Genomic DNA, 21192 nt, shown 5'->3' with positions numbered 1-21192 from the left:
CCCACCTCCTGGAGAAATGTGTGCAACTCTGACCGCAAAGTCCATTAGTCATTGTTGAATGGTCGCAGTAGCGATGACGGGGTTAATTCACATGATTGCCATTTTCAATTTGGTGCGAACAAAGGGCTGTGAAATCCGAAGATATTGTAAATGCAATTAGGCCCAGATCAATCTCTCAATTTTCTGATATGACTGGTGGCAGATTAGTGGAGAAGTTGCGTTGAGGTATTGTATCTACATTCAGCTCGACCCTGGCTCCACCTGATCCTTTATCATCTGCACAACCTCCAATCAGATTGTGCAAAGTCCATCAAGACAGTAATTCATTTGTGAATCATTGCTGTGTGAGTGACTTAATTCGGAAAGAACGGTGTACATGAGCATCAAGCCCAGGCGAAAGGACATATGCAGGAGACCATCTCACAGAAACATCACTATCAGCCCACCACATCTTTTCAAGGCAGCCATTTTCTACAAAGAGTCCCCCTAAAGCAATTTATCTATCTTCCATTCTAAACATAGCTGAGGATAAAACAGAGCATGCTGCGAGGGCTGACTGATGATACAGGTGTGCCTTTCATTGTGAATTTTTCATCTACTCAGGCTCAGCCTGGGAACCGCAATGGATATGGAAAGAATATCAATTGTATGCGTAAGAGAAGTCACGCAGGGATTTCAAAACCAGAGCTCTATCTGCATGTTTATATGCAGATGACTTTGAAAGTCTTTTCAGTGATTGAGTCAGAGTGAACATATTTTATAGCGCTAAAGTTTTTTCTGAGAGCTTAGGCTCTAGATTGAAATAGTTTTCTTGTTCCTATCAGTATCATTGAGTTAATGAAATTAGAAAATGAAACAGAGATAGATCCTGTGATAAAGTATACTCATTGACATGCTGACTGGGTCAAACAGGATTAATAATAAGCTTTATTTGCATTTATTTAAGGGTTGGTAAAGTTTCTATAATAGCGCAATTCTGACACGAAGTGAGGCCTTCATGTCCTGATGAAAAAGGATTTTCTTACCAATACGGTCCAGCCTGTCCACTGCAACAGTCTCAAAGGCCCTTCTCATCATAGGATACTCCTCCAGCACCTCGTTGAAGTTGTCCACAGACAGCGAGTACAGGCGACAGTAGGTGTCCGCTCGGACACTGGCCGTCCTTCTGCCCAGCGTCAGCAAACAAATCTCTGCAATGAAACACAGCAGACAAGAGATGGTAATCTAGAGGAGTTAAACCAAGGGGCTAACCTTTACTGATACTGACACTGACACTGTATGCCAGGTGACACATTAAACACAATACACTTTCTAAGCAAAACATGAACTCAAGAGTTTTTTTTGATTAATTTTTATTGAGCATTAAAAACTTTTCTGTAATCCATTGGTGAGGCACTTAATGCCATTTTCAGGGCTTAGAGGTCTGCCAGCCCTCAGCTGCCATGCCCACTCAGGAAAATGATGGTGTATTAAACAAGCTGCACTGCTGTAGAGCTCTGGCAGAGACACAGTGTGTGTGTGGGTGCAAGTGAGTCTGCACTGTATGCAGATATCGCATGTACATGCATTCAAGTGGGATGTGTCTATATGAGAGCCAGTGTTTGCACAGAGTGTGTGTGTGTGCGTTTGCACGTCATGTGCACTAATGTATTTGAAAGTACTGTATGCATTCATGTGAGCAAGTCAGTATAGGAGAGTAAGGTATTGTGGAAATGAAAGCTACATATACACAACATGTATAAGAATATACTTATATGAATGTACTGCGTTCACTTATAAAACACTATATATTTGATGTATTTGTGTATTCACAGGGGTTAGTTGACTTTGACGTACGCATGTGTTGGTGTGCAATGTGACATTCCCTAATGTCTTTTTCTTTAGCTTTCATCTCATCTTCTGCCCTCCCTTCCTGTGTTTACTATCACACTCCCTTTCTCTCAGAAACCCATTTCCAGCTCATCTACACACACACACATGCTCTCAATTCTCTCACAGAATGCACTTTACTACTCTCCCCCTGAAGCCTACATCAAATCACATTTTTAAAGAATTCTTCCTCCAACAAATCTCCAGAAATCTCATGCATAGTTTGACTCTCTCACCATAACGATCTTTTTCTCTCTATGGTTCCATTTCCCATTTTGGATATTGCACAAACAAAATGTGTTTTGGGTTTTGTATTTACATGTCCCTGACCTGCAGCCACAGACGCAGCAAGACTCTCCTCGCACCGTGTGGGGCAATGTCTGCTTTAATCAAAAACACGAGTAGCGCTGGTTTTTTTGTGTACGTTTTTATATGTGGGTAAGATGACATTGAGCTGTGTGTGGGTAGGTGATGGAAAATGATGTTGTCACTGAGCCTGGGTGTGTTCGGGGCTAGTAACAGTCATGACCAATCATGACAGCTCCTCTCGTCTCTTTTCAAAGCAGTGGTCATATTAACAAAACCTACACATTCATCTGGATAGTGTTCACGGGATGATACATTCATACTCAGCAAGATATTCATAATGAAGGCAAAGGTTATGTAAACATCAGAGTCTTGGTTTAAATGTTATAAAACTTGACAATGACTCGAATCATGAGAAGAGACATGAACCCCTGGATTTTGTCCCAGTGTTGTTGATTTATACTGCATAAACTGGGGAATATGTTTAAAACATGTAGATATAACTGGACAGTTTGATGGGTAGAAGTTCGGGTTGCAGCCCGGTGCTGTTTGCGCAAGATTGGATCAAAGTAGCCAATTGCAATTTGACAATGCGCAGCACTCACATTAGGAACTGTAGATGGAAAACCTTCTGTAAAGGATAGCTGTATTAGGCATCTGCATAAGGAGATAATTAACTGAGCCTTTCAGTTAATTAGCCACAGCATGCTAGCTGTTGTCGATGACAGATGCTGGTGAGCACCACATATTTAATCGTCACTCTTCACCCTGGCATCTGGGAAATAATCTGAATTTCTAAAAATAAATCTGTGCAATTGGATGTCCACGGGGAGAAGACATGAACAAAAGTGGGTATCTTTAAGGGGACGCCAGGTGCAGAGCATAGCATGCTTCACCTACTCTGAGTAGGTGGATGCCACAAAATGTTGTCGATGTTGACTCCGAAATTGCAGTACGGCTGCTCAATTGCCAATGACACTCCCCCTACTGCGCTTCTCCCACTGGCAAGGTACCAACATATGCAACATATAAGGAAACAAATAAGGAAAATGACGCCTCCACACTTACACATAGACCACATGTAGTGACTTGTGTGGCAATTAACAGACATTAGAGTGAAATCTTAGAATATATAATCTGTGAACAGAAAAATATAAACACATGTACTGTAAGGGACGATTGGGGTTCCTTACTGGAGCTGCTGCCCCCGCGACCCGACCCCGGATAAGCGGTAGATGATGGATGGATGTACTACCCTGAAAATAATCTGGGTGGATGTAAATGTGAAGTAACATTACTTTCATAAATATGGCTTAAAATGATTATTATTATTATTATTATTATTATTATTATTATTATTATTATTATTATTATTATTATAATATCGCACAATAGTCTTGCTTGATGGACATAATGAGTTGAAGTTGACTTAAGTTGCACATTATTTGATATACTTTATACAAACACTAGTTTTACTTGATCTACATAATAATCTGATGCTAAAAGGTTTTAAGTAGTTCAAGCAGGATTCTTTTATCAGTGTATGCAAAGCCAACAACAATAGAAATATTCTCTTTGTTACACTTAGACTGGCATTGTGTTCGCATTATTTACATATGTGGAGGGATTGCAAAAGAAACCTCTCAATATGATAAAAAGCCAATAAAATCCACTAATACACAGACCCTCGAAAATTGCCTTGGAGCTGAGGGAACATAAAACAGTGTCAACATTACACGGTTCACATACGTCGCATTCACTACACAGCGCCTGTAATGTATTACATTAGAGTGTAGTGGACTTTGCATTTTTCTGTTCACTGAGTGTAAAGTGGTTATGATTGTGTGTGATGGTTTGAAAATGAGACAAGGCAACGGATAAGGGAGAATGCATGATTTGACGGGACAGAGAATGAGGAATATGTACTCTGTGGTAATGATTGTGTGTGTGTGTGTGTGTGTGTGTGTGTGTGTGTGTGTGTGTGTGTGTGTGTGTGTGTGAGAGAGAACATGGGTGAATGGACAATGGCAGAGTAAGCAAGAGAGCTGTGTTAATGTGAAAGAGTAAAAATACAATGCTCGTCTGTCTGTGCGCGTGTGTGTGTGTGTGTGTGTGTGTGTGTGTGTGTGTGTGTACTGTAAGCGGGGCAGGCCTGGCTGTAGCTGTGCTTGGGGTCCATTTCCCACAGCACTGCTCCAGTAATCCCCTCTGGAGAAGAGCATCACGGCTCTTTATTAAATCCTCTTGTCCTGTGGCTTTCTGGATGAAGCTAACACTGCCAGGATGAGGCTCGGAGCCCTCTGGCCTAATCTAACTGTCTTTGCAGAAAACAAGTGAAGTCCGGACACTTAGCGGTGTCATCTGATCTACAAGCACGAGTGGGGGGGGGGGGGGGGGGAAACCTGGCAGGGCCTGGGTGTGGTGCAACCAGCTCTGAGCTAGACAATAAGAGAGAAGCGGATATCTGTGAGTGCTGAGGGGCTAAACGCAGGCGGCTGCCCTGAAGCACAACATGGTCCTGAATATTAAGACTAGTACAATTAGGAGCCAAGTTAAATAACTAGTAAAGACAGCACATTACTCCTTTTTTAGCTACCCTGCAATGGCTCCCCATTTCTTTTACAATTGACTTTAATGTTATTTTACTCATATATGAAAGGTGCTATACAAATAAAGTTATTATTATTATTATTAATAACTGTTTTTTTTAATCAATTTAAAAGTAATTTAATAAAATAAATTCATTTCGTAATGGATATTTTCCCCCCAATGACTCTTATTTCACGTCATTTTGTATGAGGTTGTCACCCCCCTTTAATTCAGCCTACAGCACAGCACTGTTCCACTCTGGACGGCTTCAGCGGATTGTTCGTGAGTTACATTCAATGTATTTATGAATGCTCTTCTCCCACTGCTTACTCCCATCTTTTGTGACTCATCGCAATGCTTTCCAAATCCTGCATGAAATAATAGGACACGCTTATTTGGTGTAGCTCTGCCTGTATTCTGTAAGGGTGGTTTGTATTTCCCTCAGACTGACAGCCGTTTTTACAACTATGTGCGTCTCACCAACAATAAGATGACTCATAATCTGCTCAACATTCTGGGATTTGTATGCTCAATTTAGCAAATACAATATCGTCATACGAGTAAAAAAGAAAAGAAACAAAGAAGCAACTCTGAGAAATAACTTTCAAGGTCTACTTGATAAAGCTTCCTCTCCTGCCCCCCCCCCCCCCCCCCCCCCGGCTGTCGTCTCCTGCTTTGACTTCATCTGGCCCAGCTGTGATTGTTCTAAAAACTGTGTTTGGCAGGTTAGCTCTATAATACAGACGCAAAGATGCCTCAGCATCCAGGAGAACAACGACATCTCTGCACAAGAAGATGTTACTTTGCCACAGACATGATGCGTTTCCTTTTCACACTTAAGTGACAATACATTCATCAACATTGAATGACACCAATTAAAATTGGATGCTGCTCAGGGAGTAGAGGAATAGGACGTCATGTGCTGTGACCTTTCGAAGAAGAAGAAGAACACACATGACTGGTCTTTTGTTGGCTGCTGCAGCCCACGTGTTCTGGGCTCTTACTGGAAAGATACTTCCCCCGAGTCCCTGAGTGGAGAGCAGAATGAATGCTTGGTATGCAAGAAGTCAGGGCGTGCGAGTGCATGTGGATGTGTTGGCAAGAAAGGATAAAAAGGAAGAACAACATTACTGTCTTTACATTATGAATACCGTTTGCTCACCGTGTAATGACATGTCTACTTATACAGGGTCACAAACTGTGCTCTCTATGAGCTTTTATTGACTTCCGCTTGGCTACATCTGCACCAGGAGCAACACACAGTGATAAAGAACTCTTCATGAGGTAAATCTGGTGCAAGAGCGGCTGCAGCCCTGAGACACAAACATCTATGTCAATCATTAATCAGTAATGCCGAAGGGATAGTTCTCTAAGAAAGACAAAGCATCGGAGACTAAGTGGTTCAACTTATCAAGGTGTTAATGTAGACAATGCACACACTGTTACATAGAAATAAATAGTCAATTCTGCTCAAGATACAACTGAAAAATTGCAATTTATAACCAAAACCACAACCACAGCTGATCACACTGAATGTAATATATGTAGACAGAATGTAAGTATGATAAAGATAGTTGACAAGGCTGATTAAAAGACTACAACAACCATACACGTTAGAGTTTGGAAATATATTTGGATTAAAATCACAAACACGAACCAAACTCAAACCATCATCACAGTTAGTGAGTATGTGTGTCTCATGCTACATTTCTAACATCTGTGTTTCTAGATCTTTAAACTGTGAGTGAAAGAAGATACTACTGTGCATGAAATTGAGTGAATGCAAATGTTGGATGTGCATGCAGTGTGCAGGTACCTGCATGTGATTCTATGTGTGCTCAGGTGTACCTGCCTTCTCTCTGCTTCTAAGTGTGCATGGATGTGAATGAATGAGTATGTGCAGGACTGCAGTGATGTCTGTGATAAAGTATCTGTGTCCTGCAGCCTGGTCTGGCAAAGCTCACCTGGACTGCTGTCAGCTCCCATCTCCCTCCCCGACACCGCCCCCAGCGCACGGAGCGGACTCTCTCTAACCTTTGAAACATCTGCAGCGGGTTACCTGATTCCCCGTGACAAGCCATGCTCACAGCATTAGCATAGCTGCACAACACCTTACGTTTGGCTACCGACAGTTTAGGGATTTCTGGTGTTTTTCTGCACCGTGGCTGATGGGTAACTGCGAGAACGGATGGTAAGGGGTTACGATAGCCTACTGGTCAGGGGATAGGATGTGCAGAACTGCATACACAGAATCGGGCAAGCGTCCCTCCGGACCATCCATTGTAGCATCAACCATGGCTAATGATAAGGTCCTGTCACACCAGAATGTACAGGTGCAACTCCGAAAAACTACAAACGTGTGCCTCAAGTTACGGAGGCAAACTGTACTTTTCAACAAACCTATAGTCATTACTGCCGCAGCTGATGATGGCAACACGTGTCCTCGATGGAAGCTGGTAAACAAGCTTCTACTGTGAGTATTATGTTGACCAGTAAATTATTATTTTTGGTAAATATCATCCTGCGTTTGATTTTATTGTCTCACATCTTTGCCCCACACATGCTTGCATGTTGTGTATTATGTGTCACGCCATCTTCCCTGTCTAGTCGACTGCATTGCACCCTGCTGGGATGATGCAGCCATCAATGTCACATAACCTACTGTGTCCTATCACATCATACATTGTATCAGAACACAGCACTGTATCATCCTGTCTCATCCAACCTGTCATTTTATTAGAAGAGACTACTCTATACATCTTCATGTCCCCCATTCTGTCACTCAGTCAACTGCTGCAGCGCCTCGATCTTCAGCTGATGCTGCTTCAGTATGAGAGGTGCAGAGGTGTTAACTGGGTTAAGGACCAGGAGCATTACCTGGTCCTTTGCTGCTGCCAGGCTCTCTCACTGAGTCACTCAGTCAGGGCGGCCGTTTGACAGCTCTATAGCACAGCCATGTCTGAACTCTGAGAGGGAAAAAGTGGGCAAAAAATAAAGTGAAAGAGAAGGAAGATGGGAGGACTGTTAGTTCCCTGACCCTGGACTTTACAAGACTACGGATGAAGAGAGCACCATTCAAAGAGATTGAGTAAAGCCAAAAAGATGACACATGAGATTGCACACTGTGCAGGCAACTTACTTCCATCCTTACTCCTACTCCATGACTCTGTTTCACTTTCCTCCTTAACCCCCACTCACAGAGCTGCTACAAGCTACTCAGAGGCAAAGAGAGCCATCTTAGAGGTGCAATCAAAGGCAGCTTTTGATAAGCACCTCTGACTGGCATGTAGGGCCACCACAAGGTCACTGAGCTCTGCTCCAAACAAGACAGAGGCACAGCCTGCACTGGCAACACATCCCTTTTCTACAGGCAACAAAGGATGAACTATAACAACTCAATAACCTGCTCTGTCTGGGCACTGAGAAGGCAGCGGAGATGCTGTTCAGATAAGTGTTTCAATACTGAACTATAAGGAGAGAAAGAGGGAAGTGGAGGCGGTGGTGGAGGGTGCATGTTTGCTTTCTGAGCCCAGAGCAGCGTCCAGAGAGCGCGCTTGGCAGCGATCCATGTGTCCCTTGGCGTTAGTACTGCAGTCACATTACATTTCCCCTCTCCACTGGATCGCTGTGTGCCCAGCCGACGCTCCCATCCAGGACATGTCGTGTCCACTTTAGACTTCAGGCTCTCTGGCTCGAGCTAATCCAACAGCTAACAAACTGGAGCAGACTGCGGAGTATATAATTGTGTAAATAATTCAGGTCGTCTATGAATGAAATGAGTTACGGTGCATGAGTTTGCTGAGATGTTGATGAGCATATACTCATGCCATTTGCTGTATTGTAAACTGTAGACTGCTGACGCCAAGTTTGTTTGACAAAAAAAGAAGCAGAAGAAGACTGCTGCTCCACATTCACAGGAGTCAAAGCCAAGCAATCCACGTGGAGCCGGCCCTCGTGTTCTGCACATGTTATAAAAAAGACTTATTCCTTTAGACTTCTTGCTCGCAGATTCTGACAGCCACACTGAAATTCACATGTGCCACATACTCCCTGTGCTGATCCTGCACCAATTAATTTCATGAATGACTAACTCGTGTTTGGTAACAAACTCCCAGTGGCTCTAGGCTTACCTCACTAGCTCCCACCCTTACCACCCCCCCAACCCCAGAGGAGTGGCACTGCCAGGAATAGTCACAGGATAATGGAGTCAAAAGCCTTGTGCCTATAATGCGCAAGAGGGGAAAATAATTACAGATCCAAGGCTTAAGATTAAAGCCTGTTTCGGTTTCAAAACCAGTGCATTTGCACTTTTGTTGGTAACACTACTCATGTTTACTCAAGGAAAGGGTTACAGCTGTAGATACAGCTACTGTAATGCACTAAGATGCCGAGAGCAGTTTAGCGTCTTTGAGCGGTGAAAAGCCCAAGCGGTCCCACAAACTGTGCCATTGCCACCAAGCCTGTGCTGAAAACAAGTCTATGAGCTCTCTTTGAATCTGAATTCTGGGACCCAAGGAGGAAACATTTTGGACAACATGGCCCTAAAGAGAGATGGGGCCATGTTGTCTGAAATGTTGATTAGGTCTGGCATGTGTAGAGATAGATTGCCTGCCATCTTTTCATTATTTCTCTGGAACCCCCGGAGAGAGGGCATGGAGATGGACTTGAGCAGGCAAGGCGTAATTAAACTTCCACAGGCAGGTCATGTGCTGTTAAATGCTTTGCCACCATTTCTCATTACTTAACAGTGTAGTCTAAATGATACGCTGTCACTGGGTGAATTAATTGGCATTTGGAGAGGGCAGTATGGCAGCATTGTCTCTTACATGTGTCATAGGCTCTGTAGGACCGTGAGAGGGATACGCATGATCTGACCCTGATCGTGAACATAAGACGCGTTAAGTACATAACAACTCTGGGTTATTGCACAAGTCTTAAACGTTCACATAGTTTGTAATTTCGCAGCTTTCTGACCCCTTTGACCTTTGGAAACATATTTCTTAATTTGTGCTGCAGCAAGTACTGTTTTCTTAATTTTGGTTTGCCCTACATTTAAGAGACAGCTCATGATGTGGAATAAGAGAAAAGTCTTGCATAAACCATGAAGCAGAATTTTAAGTGAGGTGACAAGCGCTGCACAAAATACTACTTCATGCTCACGTCAAGCTAATATCAGAGCCAGAATAGTATTATCCAAATGCCTCACAAATACAAATTCAAGCCCAAGCCAACATCTTAAGGTACCAAGGGACATATTAATATTAACAGAGCAGATTTAAGCTCTACAGAAAGATGTGTGTGTATGTGACCTTTAAGTTTGTGCTTCTGGTGCAGCGCCAGCTTGTCTTACCTCCAAAGTAGGAGCCATCTGACAACTTGGTCTCTTTATTGCCTTTGGTTAGTACGCCGACGACCCCGTGTTGTATGAAGTACATTTTTCTGCCGATGGTGCCCTCCCTGATGATGTAATCCAAGGGCTGGAACACCTCAAACTTCAGCTTGGTGAGCATGGAGGTGACAAAGTTGGGGTCGGCGTTGGCGAACAGAGGCATGGACGCCACCAGCTTTCGACAGTTAAAGTTGATGATTTCCTGCGTGAATGCACAGAGAGAGCATTTAGCAAGAACAGCAGAGAAGAGCCGGCGCTTTACAAAAGGCATTGGCCTGTAACAATTTTCAGACAAGAGGGATATTAGAACATCAAAAATGTCAGATGTGCAGACGTGTTTCCCTCCCGTTTGGATTTGGCCTCGAGAAAAAAAAAAAGCTGAAAGCATCACATGTGCAGAAGACAGGAAAACTCATCTCACCTCTCGGAGCGGCTCATTCAGCTCTCCCAGGATGCTCTCCTCGTCGAACATCTTGCCCTGGTAACGGTGCTCGTAGTAGTCGTGGATTCTCTGCCTCATATCTGCTGGCAGTTTGTGGAAGGACATGTACTGCTCCACTTGTTTGTACTGCAGGGACACAGAGACGCACAACAATCATGTTACTCAAAGGCCACAGTGCTGTAGCACACACAGCCACAGGGAACAGCTGGCACTGAGGTCACACACACAAGGATATTGAGAAGGATACACGCGGGCCATCCGGGCTCTTGTAGGTTACGCCCAACAAGATAGTGCGTTTCCAGTCTTCAGGCTTCTCACAGTCTGGCTGTCTTTCAAAAGACAGAAAGCAATCGGACATCATGTACTAAGTGGGATGTATTTAATCATTTAACAGCACTTGGGACAAATTATTTTTGGTTTTCAAATTTCATTTGTAGCATTACAATTCTTTGCAATCACATGTATAATCTAATAATACATGAATCACATAACTGGTTGCAGCAGAGTGCAGCGTCTTTAATTTAGTGTGTATTTGGAGGCTGGTGGACGAAGGAAGAAATGTGATGATCTGATTACAAATCCATATTATTAAACCAACCAATGACAGGAGACAAATAAAACAACCTTAGGACAATGTGCGTGGTGTGTGTGTGCGTATGTGTGTGTGTGTGTGTTAATGCAGGTACTTATGTATGCGTGTTAAATGTTTCTGCGTTTCTATAAGCATATTATAGGTTTTACATCATACATAATACTTAAATACTAAACAGAAATGATATCTTGCTTTACATACAAAGCATACAAATGTAGGAAATGACTAATACACAATATTTACTGTAGTTGTTACAAACATTTGCTGCAATTAGTAACAAACGAAGCCCCGTCGCTCCTCAAACACAACATACACCAGACACACCTATCAGTGTGTGTAAGACTGCGTGTGTGTCTGCACCCTCCAGTCTTTATGTTGCTTTAAAAAAAATAAAAAGTATTAAATTGTGTTGGATGGCCTTTCATTGATGCTACAGTATAGGAAGCAGAGATGCAGATCAAAGCACACTGAGAGCACCCCGGGAATAATAACAGGGAGAATCCTTGACCCTCATTGAAAGAAAAAAAAGGAATTAACCATTCATAGGGCGACGGTGGAGGTGCTCTTTGATCACCATTTCTATTCTGCCAACAGCCTTACCACTCAACGACATGGCTGACCTCAGATGTCTCCCTCTTTGTTATCCCACTCTACTACCCTAGTCACCACTAATCTTGCAGGGGAGCATCAAAAGACCAATCTTTTGGAAATATAGCACAGTAAATAAGGACAGCTGTTTCATGCAAGTCAAATTGTTTTTTTTGTCAAGCGGAAAAGATGTCAGGCTTTCTGAAAATGAACAAGAGATGTGACACGAGTTGTAAATAAACACATACGAGGGTTACAATACCTACAGGCAGACCAATCTACTGTATTCTACAACCACTTTGGATCGAGTCTGATCAGATGCCAAACACCCACTGACACAGACATCCTGCTGTGTTTGAAAGCCTTTACAATCTTCTCTTTTTTCTCCCCTCTTTGCCAAATTTAGATGCTTTTTAGTTGTTTGACCAGAGCCTTTCGAGTCCCTCACAGGCAAAGAAAACAGTCTGGAGTCAGTGTGTGCAAAGAGATGACTCAGCTCCATCGACTGCGTCCAGTTAGCTATAAACTATTGCATGCCCCAGCTTGTAATCGTCATTTGTAATGCATGATTAGCTGCACAAAGAGAATAATAAACAATGCAAGGTGAACACGTATCTGCAAGTGAAAGGGTATATTGTGTGCATATAAAAACACATGCACACACGGGCACTGCAACCACAAATGCTGCACATAAATCAGATTAGCTGCATCATACAGTATGTATGTCCAACACTATGAAGTTGCTCATCTCATATACTTCAAATATATTTTCTTTTAGGAATGTCAAGTGAAATATTTGACTTGTACGTCTCGATGCCGTGTAAGGCTCAACACTTGAAGAAGCACGAATACGATGGGGAGAGAAGCTTTTACATGTCCGGTCTGTGTGTCTGCGGAGAGACGGATGAGTTTTGTCATTGGGTAAAGATTGGAGTCTTTATCCCCACAATCCCTTTGGCATAAACTTGAGCATTTACTGATCTGATAATGAAATAGGAAGAGAAGTTTTGCCCATTGGCTGCAGAGTAGTGCAGCGAGGATGGCTAGTCTGCACGTGACGCCGGGGTGAAGATGACAGGTGTAACCCACATTCTGCGTCTTGTCTAATGTCTCCTGCATTAGACATGCCACAGCATGGCGCTCTGTTTCAAAGGCGTGGATTATCATCTCAACCCTTCTTTTTATCCTCAGCTTTGCAGCGTGTTCCACTTTGATTCTCCTGGCATGAACATTCGTCAGGTGAACAAACGCACGACAATGTCTTATTGTGACGAGTACGACTGTACTACATACAGGAGCTCAGTGTCTCACTCAAAGGCATTTCATATTTACTAATCACTGCTGAGTCTGAGAGGAGGAGCTGACAGGGATGTAAAGACACCCACCACAGGGGGACGGCAATCTCCTGATGCTGTGATTGGACTAATAACACCCCCCCGGGATGGGAAATTATCCCATTGCAGCACCGCCGCCATCACACTGTCACCAGGAAAATCCCTGCTCCCCTGCTCTACTTGGCTAAATCAAATCATTGTCAGCATTAAGGAGGTAATCATTCCACCATCAGCCCTGCACTCTGACAGCCAGGGGGGGTTCAGGCTGCAGGAGCTGATGAGAACCATGGAAATGATCCTTTCTTTCCTTCCATCCTGCTTTAGTTTGACTAAATTGTTAGATTAAAATATTCATATCTGCTTCTTATCTGTACGGTAACCACCGGCAGCATGTTAGCTTAGCACAGCGGGAAACATGGGGTGACAACTAGAGCTTTGTCCGAACGCAACACAATCTGCCTACAAGCGGAACAGAGACTCCTCTTGCCACGCAATCAGCAAAGTAAGACGAGAAATAGTTACATAACTATCACACTTTAGGTTTTTGAATAAACAAACTGCAGTCGTTTCACCAGTTGTTGCGCTAAGATCATCGGATATATTTAATAGATATATATAAATATGGGATCAATCTTCTCATCAAGTTGGCAAATAAGTTCAGTATTCCTTCAAAGAAAGATTTGGACAAACTTTCGTGCAATGTCTGGCTGTTGAAGATGAATATTTAAATGTTCTAGCATAATAAAAGGCAATGACACAATGAATGCTGCATTATTTTACTTTTTTTGTAACCACAACCATTTAAGTAAAAAAGTTCTTGAACTGGGCCTCTGTATATATAAAGTACCTTTACTTTAACATGCCGTCTTCTAAGTATGTTACAGTAGAGAGGGGTGTGTGTGTGTGCATGTGTGTGTGTGTGTGAGTGAGTCTATTATATTACAGTAGTGGCATGCTCTGCATCCTGAGCTGTACAGGATTGCATCTCCACAAATCCTTTCCTTCCCTTTTCTTAGTTTTGATCTTTCTCTGCATGTCCATTCTTTGGTGTGCTTCCTATCCCTACTTTTCTCTTTCTTTGTGTCCGTCTACGCTTTTTATCATTCTATTCATTTTCCCCCCACAAATTCCATTTTCTCTCCAAGCGGATGCAAATTCTTACCACATAAAAGATGAATAATTCATTTCCCAGCAGAGATGTCAGCCACTTAATTATACTTTCTAAACATTTATTTTTCTCCACTGTTCCCCGTCTCCTACTCCATAACCTTGTGTTGCATGGTCAACAGGTGTGGCCTCATACTGCTGAAGTCTTTAATATTTGCACCCAAAAATGCTCGTGTGAAAAATGAGTTTTAGAGAACGCTCCAACTAATGTCGGCTCAGTGTTTCGCAGTCGAACTCGCATGGGGAGCGGTTTAAATACTGCAGTAAATATTTTGCTACTATGAGACAGTTGATCTCACAAAATGACAGCTATCATATCTCACAGCCAATCTGAGCTGTCATTCACGCAGCATGTTCATTGTCGTCGTGAGCAGTTTAGTTAAAAGAGCCTCTAAGAACATAAAGTCTGCAATAAAAGCTTCTTCAGAATATTATTAGTTAATAAAAATATTATTTATCAGATACAATGAATAAAAGTCCCATAACTCACCTTTCTTTGAAATTATTTACTTTTTATTATTATTATTATTATTATTATTATTATTATTATAGTCAATAAAAATATTATTTATCAGATACAATGAATAAAAGTCCCATAACTCACCTTTCTTTGAAATTATTTACTTTTTATTATTATTATTATTATTATTATTATTATTATTATTATTATTATTATTATTATTATTATTATTATTATAGTCAATTAAAATATTATTTATCAGATACAATGAATAAACATTAAAAGTCCCATAACTCACCTTTCTTTGGAATTATTTACTTTTATTATTATTATTATTATTATTATTATTATTATTATTATTATTATTATTATTATTATTATTATTATAGTCAATTAAAATATTATTTATCAGATACAATGAATAAACATTAAAAGTCCCTTCTTTGAAATTATTTACTTATTATTATTATTATTATTATTATTATTATTATTATTATTATTATTATTATTATTATTATTATTCTTCATTCAATAGCTGCTGCACTTTAATAGTAAATGCTCCGATTATTGTGAAATACACATTTATGGGCTCAGAATGATCCTTACTTCTGCATAACCTTTGCATTCATTTAAAGAGTGATTAATGGTCACTATGGTGCATCCTAGCCTACTTAAAAAAAGGACCTGGCACTTGTCTTCACAAACACCATGCTGCTACTGCGTGTCTAATAAAATACTTAACGTCTGTAGGTATGACCATCTTCACTGCAGATCCTGCAGAAAGCATACATTTACCGTCATATTAAATATACAGTACACTGACATTGGTTGCACTTCTCCTTTGGTTGTGGTTCTACTGTTCTACTACCTCTGGGGCATGTCAACAGTCCTTGACTCAGCAGTTAAAGTTGTGTGGCAGACAGGGAGGAAAAGGGAATGTAACAGGGTTTAGATTAATGCCATCAGTCAGGTCCAGACTAATGAGAACAACTCTTACTGTAAGGCAGAATCAGACTTAAGCTGCTCACCATGTTGACAGCTGTGTCCTTGGGTTGATTTTAAGAGGAAATCATGACTTAACCTCTGCAAGGCACCACAAAGTTACCGTTGGATGAACGTGTTGTACTGTTTTCTTAGGCCGTTAAAAATCAATCAACACAGACTGAGTAAATATTTAGTTTAAGTATGGAAAACACTAAAATTGCATGTTTTACTAGTTCTGACAGCGAAGGAAGGGACGCATCTTTAAGTGCAAATATAGTCCTCCTCTGATGACTGTTTACTGTATTTCCAAAGGTCTTAATTGGGGGATTGAAGTGGGGGAACAAAAGATCTCTAGAGCCTCTTCACCCACAAATAATCAGCTTTGGGCCTCTTATCAACTATTCCCCAAAGAGCATTGTTTAATTGCCATGTGTTAATTAGAGACTTAGAGGGGAGGGGCTGCAGCACCCCATTGCCATTTCCTTCTAAAGCCATTTGAGACTGGCATGCCACAACACGCTACTCATATTCAAGTCCCTCCTGGGCATCCCTGATTTCATCACTAACTACCAACAACAAACAGAACACTCACTTATCCCACGCTGAAAAATGTTCATAATATACTATTAAAAACCTGAAAGGATCAGAGAGCTTCTATAAAGTAAGTAAGACAACATGGATCACAAGTCACCTACAAATGCACGAGATTATCTCTTTTGTTTGGTGTCCCTATCCCCATCTCTGGATACATTTCCACTGCAGAGGGGCCATAGTGACAGATAAGCGGCGGCTTACAGAGAGCTGGAGTGGCAGGCATACCCTGTATGCACAGTCACATGTGCAGCCATCTTGTGCCCCCAATCAGGAGAGAGGTAATTCTCTTTGTGTGGCTGTGGTTCTCAACATGCCCGAGACAAGAGGGAGGAATCCTTCAGGGAATTTGGCAGATGCTTAACTCATTCCAGCTCACAATGTTTTAGATTGTAGTGCAACAGAACTGCTCGCTGGGTATGACAGGAGTTCAATGTGGGGATGAGAGACCCAAAGACTGTATGGAAAGACCCCAACAGATTAATGCAGGGAGAGTAACGCAAACATGCGGCCCGGCAGAGGGTCCGATCCGGCCGGCGGGATGACTTTGCGAAGTGTAAAGATGAGTTGTTTTGATCATAAAGTAAAATACTGTTCCAGATACCTGTGATGAAATGTGTTGTGTGCCTTTGTAGATACACTGTGATTAGTAAGTTGTAACACACATGTGTAAATGATAAACGTTGAAATTGCTCCTTTTCTTCTTAAGAGATTTCAGGTTGTTCATAATGTTTAGTAAAAGGTAACATTTGAACATTTTCTTGCACTAAAACGAAGGGAACATGTGGAGTTGTGGTTATTTACAGGTTATTATGCTGCGATGTTACTGGTCCCCTGGATTAATGGATACTACTAATACTATTACATTACACTATTATAACATTATGCTCCTGTAGAGTCACGGTTTATCAAATTAAGGTTAACAGAAAAATAAAAAGCAATCTCTCTTGTGCCTCACATCTCAAGTCTTATTTTACTAATGGATAATCGATGCTGAAACCATTTAGAAGAATAACCATTTAGTTCCTCTGACATTCGGCTAATTGGTTGAATCACTTATCAAGCAACACATGCCGAACAATACATGCTTCCAGACTTTCAAAGGATGGTATTTCGCTGCCTTTTCTCTTTATTATCATTGATATCATTGTAAATGTGATATATTTGTTATTTGGACCAAACAATCAATGCAAACATTTCACGTCAGGACATTTTCCGCCCATTTTATAGATTAACAATCTTTAAATTTGAACAAGAATTGCCAAAACAATCTATTTGAATCCGTTTCAGAGCACCACTCGCAGGGAGTACAGACTTCCCATGAACATACCGTGGCATGTATATTTGAAAATGTAAGTAAAGTCCAAAGACTAGAGCGTGAATACTGCACGTCGAGCACATGGGAGTCAGTGAGAGAGCTGAGGAAAAGCTTACACCACGTTCAACCTGTCTTTTCCACTCAGATCTGATGTGGAGCCAAACTAACCCGTGCAGCAGTCGGATGCATCTGCAACAAATTGCAGTTGCAAACAGGTTGAAAACATTCTGCACCAAAGGCTCCGTTTACACACAGACTGGCATCAGGAGTATATTTTTTAACCGAGTGAAAATGAATCTAATAAGCTATTTTTCATCTCCGCTGGATTCACACTTCACCCTCTTGTATTTAGTGTGATTGTTGGGCTCTCTACTTTGTGTAACAGTTAACAGGCTGCCTGATTCCTTTTTAAGAGCTCATTTAAGTCAGCTTGCTAGCTTCTGACAGCCGGGGCATTTATCACATGGTGCCACATTGTAATAGAATTCTATTCAGGAAAGATTATACCCAGCCTTTCTGATGATAATTTCCACCATCTTTGAGAGCAGAGCTTCTTCTTTTCTCTCCCTCGTTTCCTTTTTCCTGTCTGTACTTTTTCTCAGATTCCCTAATAGACTGATTTTCTTCATAATAGTCCCCCAGAGGGGATTTCACTCCTTTGTTTCCCATCTGAGTGTAACCGGTACCTGGACATCACTTCTGCATGCCAACTGGACGGATGGGCTACCGAGTTCTACTTATCCACATTGTTATAATTACTGTGTAATAAGCACGAGTATCGAAACACATGCCAGTGATTTATGTGGCTACGCTGCAGATAAGTAAGTCACTATTCATGCTACTTTTCCAGACGGATGGGGTATGCAAATATAATTCAGTTCTGAAGTGTTGCTCACAGCCTCTTTGGAATATCAACATGGGCATATTTGGCTTCTGAACAAAAAAAAAACTGCAAACTACAGAGATCCATTTCAGCGTGCCAAGAAAACTAAACAAAACGTGGCGTTTCCAGCATTTCCTATCTGCAAACTGCTAAATCTTCATATTTCATGGGGTGTAATCTGCAACATCAGATTTGCATGTGTTGAGTCAGCACGCCAAGTTTTAAAAGTGTCTCTTCTGAACACTGTGATTTAGAAATTAACAAAAGACATGGGACCAGGATGAAGAATACATTTCATGGCAGAGCTTTAGGTAAACATCATTTTGAGAGTTAAAAGTCATTTATTTTCCTCTTTAATTTTCACGACACACCAAAAACACGGACAAGCACTTTGTGCGATCCTGCTTCGTATAATGTTTTACAAACACACACACACACTGGTTCTGATGAGAACTGAAGCTCCTCCGTGTCCTTGTACTCTGAGTACCCACTCTGAGGCTGGGTTGGTGAGTTCAATAACACTCGTAAAAGTGCAGAGTGCACAGATTAATATAAACTCTTATTTAAAGTACCCACTATACAATATGTAAATATCTAAAGAGAGGGCATTTCTTCTTTGAACAGTGTTTCTATTTGATATTTCAAAGCAGTTTACGCAGAGTGTCCAGATAGCCCAAAGTGTGCCGTATATCCCGCTTCTTTATAAAGACTTAAACCTGTTACATGCTGCTGTGGAGAAACAGAAACAGTCTCTGTCACGGCGTCCCTGTGGGCATCTGAAAACAGCCACCTGTCTTCTCAGAACTCCAGGGATTGACCAATGGATTGTCCACTTCTTGAGCGCGTGGATTATGGTATTAGTCTAACACGGAAAAGCAGAGTGAAATCTCCAGGAAGCAGATCCCATTGTCACACAACTGATGCGAGGGCCACTGACAAAAAAAACCTTTATGTCTTTGAAGGAACTAACCCTGATAAGAAGGGAGGAGTGGGTATAGTAGAAATTACTACTATCTGACTCCCACAGCCAGATGAGCACGTAGTGACAGTGCACTCAGAGAGCGCCTTATCACTGAGGCATGTGGAAAGATAAATGAGAGAATTTGCACTCTTGAAAATTAATTGCAGTCTGCAGTAATAACCTTTCTGCAGGCAGGCACCGTGGGAAGCTGTGGGAGCACAGGGGAGCCTTTTTTTTTTAGCAGGCTGGGGGATTCTTAGGGAGCCTTAGGGGGTGATCCCAGAATCGGCAGCAAATGGCTTTGGTACCACATGCAGACTGGTGCTGAGGCAGACCAGCTGTTCCGTCTACTTGGCAGCAAGGCTTCTCTAAAGCGGAGCAGCAGACGAGTGCAGAGTGCTGAGTGCTGAGTGGGGAGATGGTTTGCTCCCCTTTCATTAAACAGATCAGGAGCATTAAAGCCGTTTTACACCAAGGACAGATTTCTGTCCGACAAATGTGCACAGAAATGTATAAAAACTGATTTTGTGGGTTCTTATGAACGCTTGCAAGTTTATTTCAGTGGATTAAACACCTGCAGATATACATGTTTGACCAATTTTGTTCCAACTCATGTCATAAAGAAATATTCCCACACTGAACGGCACTGGCAAGAAACGGCTTTTAGTCGTATACCTACTCGCATTTTTCACCTTTCTAGCTGGTGAGAATCTAGTGGAAGACTAATCTCTTTGTTACTCACCCAAGATTAGTGAAGTGTTAATTTAGCCAGTGCCCTTTATCTCCTTTTGAAGATGTAGCAACACTCACCCATGACGTCAGCTAATCTGTTCCTCTGCTCGTCTGCCTGGTTCATTTTCTTTGCCCTCTCTCACTCCCACTCCACCTCTTTTATTTGGGTGGCGTCACTGGAACCTCTGCTTCCGTTCCCTGGAGGTCATCCTCTCCCATCTCCTCCGCACCACATATGGTGGGCAATGTGGCAACCTCGCAGCTCTCCTCATTATCGCCCACGCCGGGCCCACGAAGGACGTGGCACTGAGGAACACCACTCAGGCCTTCACGGCCAGCTGCCAGAGCTTTCTTTTCCCTCAACTGGGGAGGCTGGGGTTCCTGTTTCTGTCCGGATGGTTCCAAAGCAAAAACCCATCCAGCCAAAGAAAAGTCGCCTTTCAGGAGCTGACAAGGTACGGACAACTTGACATTCAGTATGCCTGAATATCTACAGTAGCATCAGTGCTTTCTGTGTGTTTCTGTGCAAACCGTTCATCTCCAATCCAAAGTGTTTCTTCTTCTTCTGCAGTGTGAGAGATGTCACGTGAAACAAAGACACGGTACTGCGTGAAGTGAAAGGCAATAAAGGTGAAACCCTTTGCACCCAATTGCTGCAATTTGCATCAAAATTAATTGTCATATCTGAAATCCTAACATGTTAGAAATGATACACATATTTTTTTGATTAGGAGTGACTTGCCTAAACTTGCCTGGAAATTAACACTCTTTTAAGTTTTCTTCTTTTAAGTATCAAAGTAATCCAGTGATAGTTGTCTCTACGTCCTTGGGTGCATTGCAAATAGAAACTTCTAACAACTCATTTGGCATATTTTTAATGGTGCCAATTTGGCAAAATGTAAACAAATATAGGCTAAAAAGAATGGGGCCCAACTGGTAGCCCAGAGTTAACTAACTCACAACATTATACTTCTTCTTTGCATCTCC

General features: G+C 41.8%; 1 protein-coding gene across 2 annotated transcripts in view; it reads right to left on the bottom strand.

The window, feature by feature from the left end:
- Positions 1–21192, bottom strand: part of hcn4 (hyperpolarization activated cyclic nucleotide-gated potassium channel 4) — a 58614-nt gene that overhangs the window by 4166 nt on the left and 33256 nt on the right. For both annotated transcript variants that reach the window (XM_029456012.1, XM_029456003.1), the window contains exons 5-7: positions 10575–10721; positions 10115–10355; positions 1026–1190 (exon numbers count right to left, since the gene is read on the bottom strand). In XM_029456012.1, the coding sequence (XP_029311872.1) occupies positions 1026–1190; positions 10115–10355; positions 10575–10721 (553 nt within the window). The remainder of the gene's footprint in view (positions 1–1025; positions 1191–10114; positions 10356–10574; positions 10722–21192) is intronic.

The sequence above is a fragment of the Cottoperca gobio genome, chromosome 3 (genome assembly GCF_900634415.1).
Source record: "Cottoperca gobio chromosome 3, fCotGob3.1, whole genome shotgun sequence".
Lineage (NCBI taxonomy): Eukaryota > Metazoa > Chordata > Actinopteri > Perciformes > Bovichtidae > Cottoperca > Cottoperca gobio.
The sequence above is the reverse complement of the archived record's forward strand: the minus strand, read 5'-3'. Positions and strand labels throughout refer to the sequence as shown.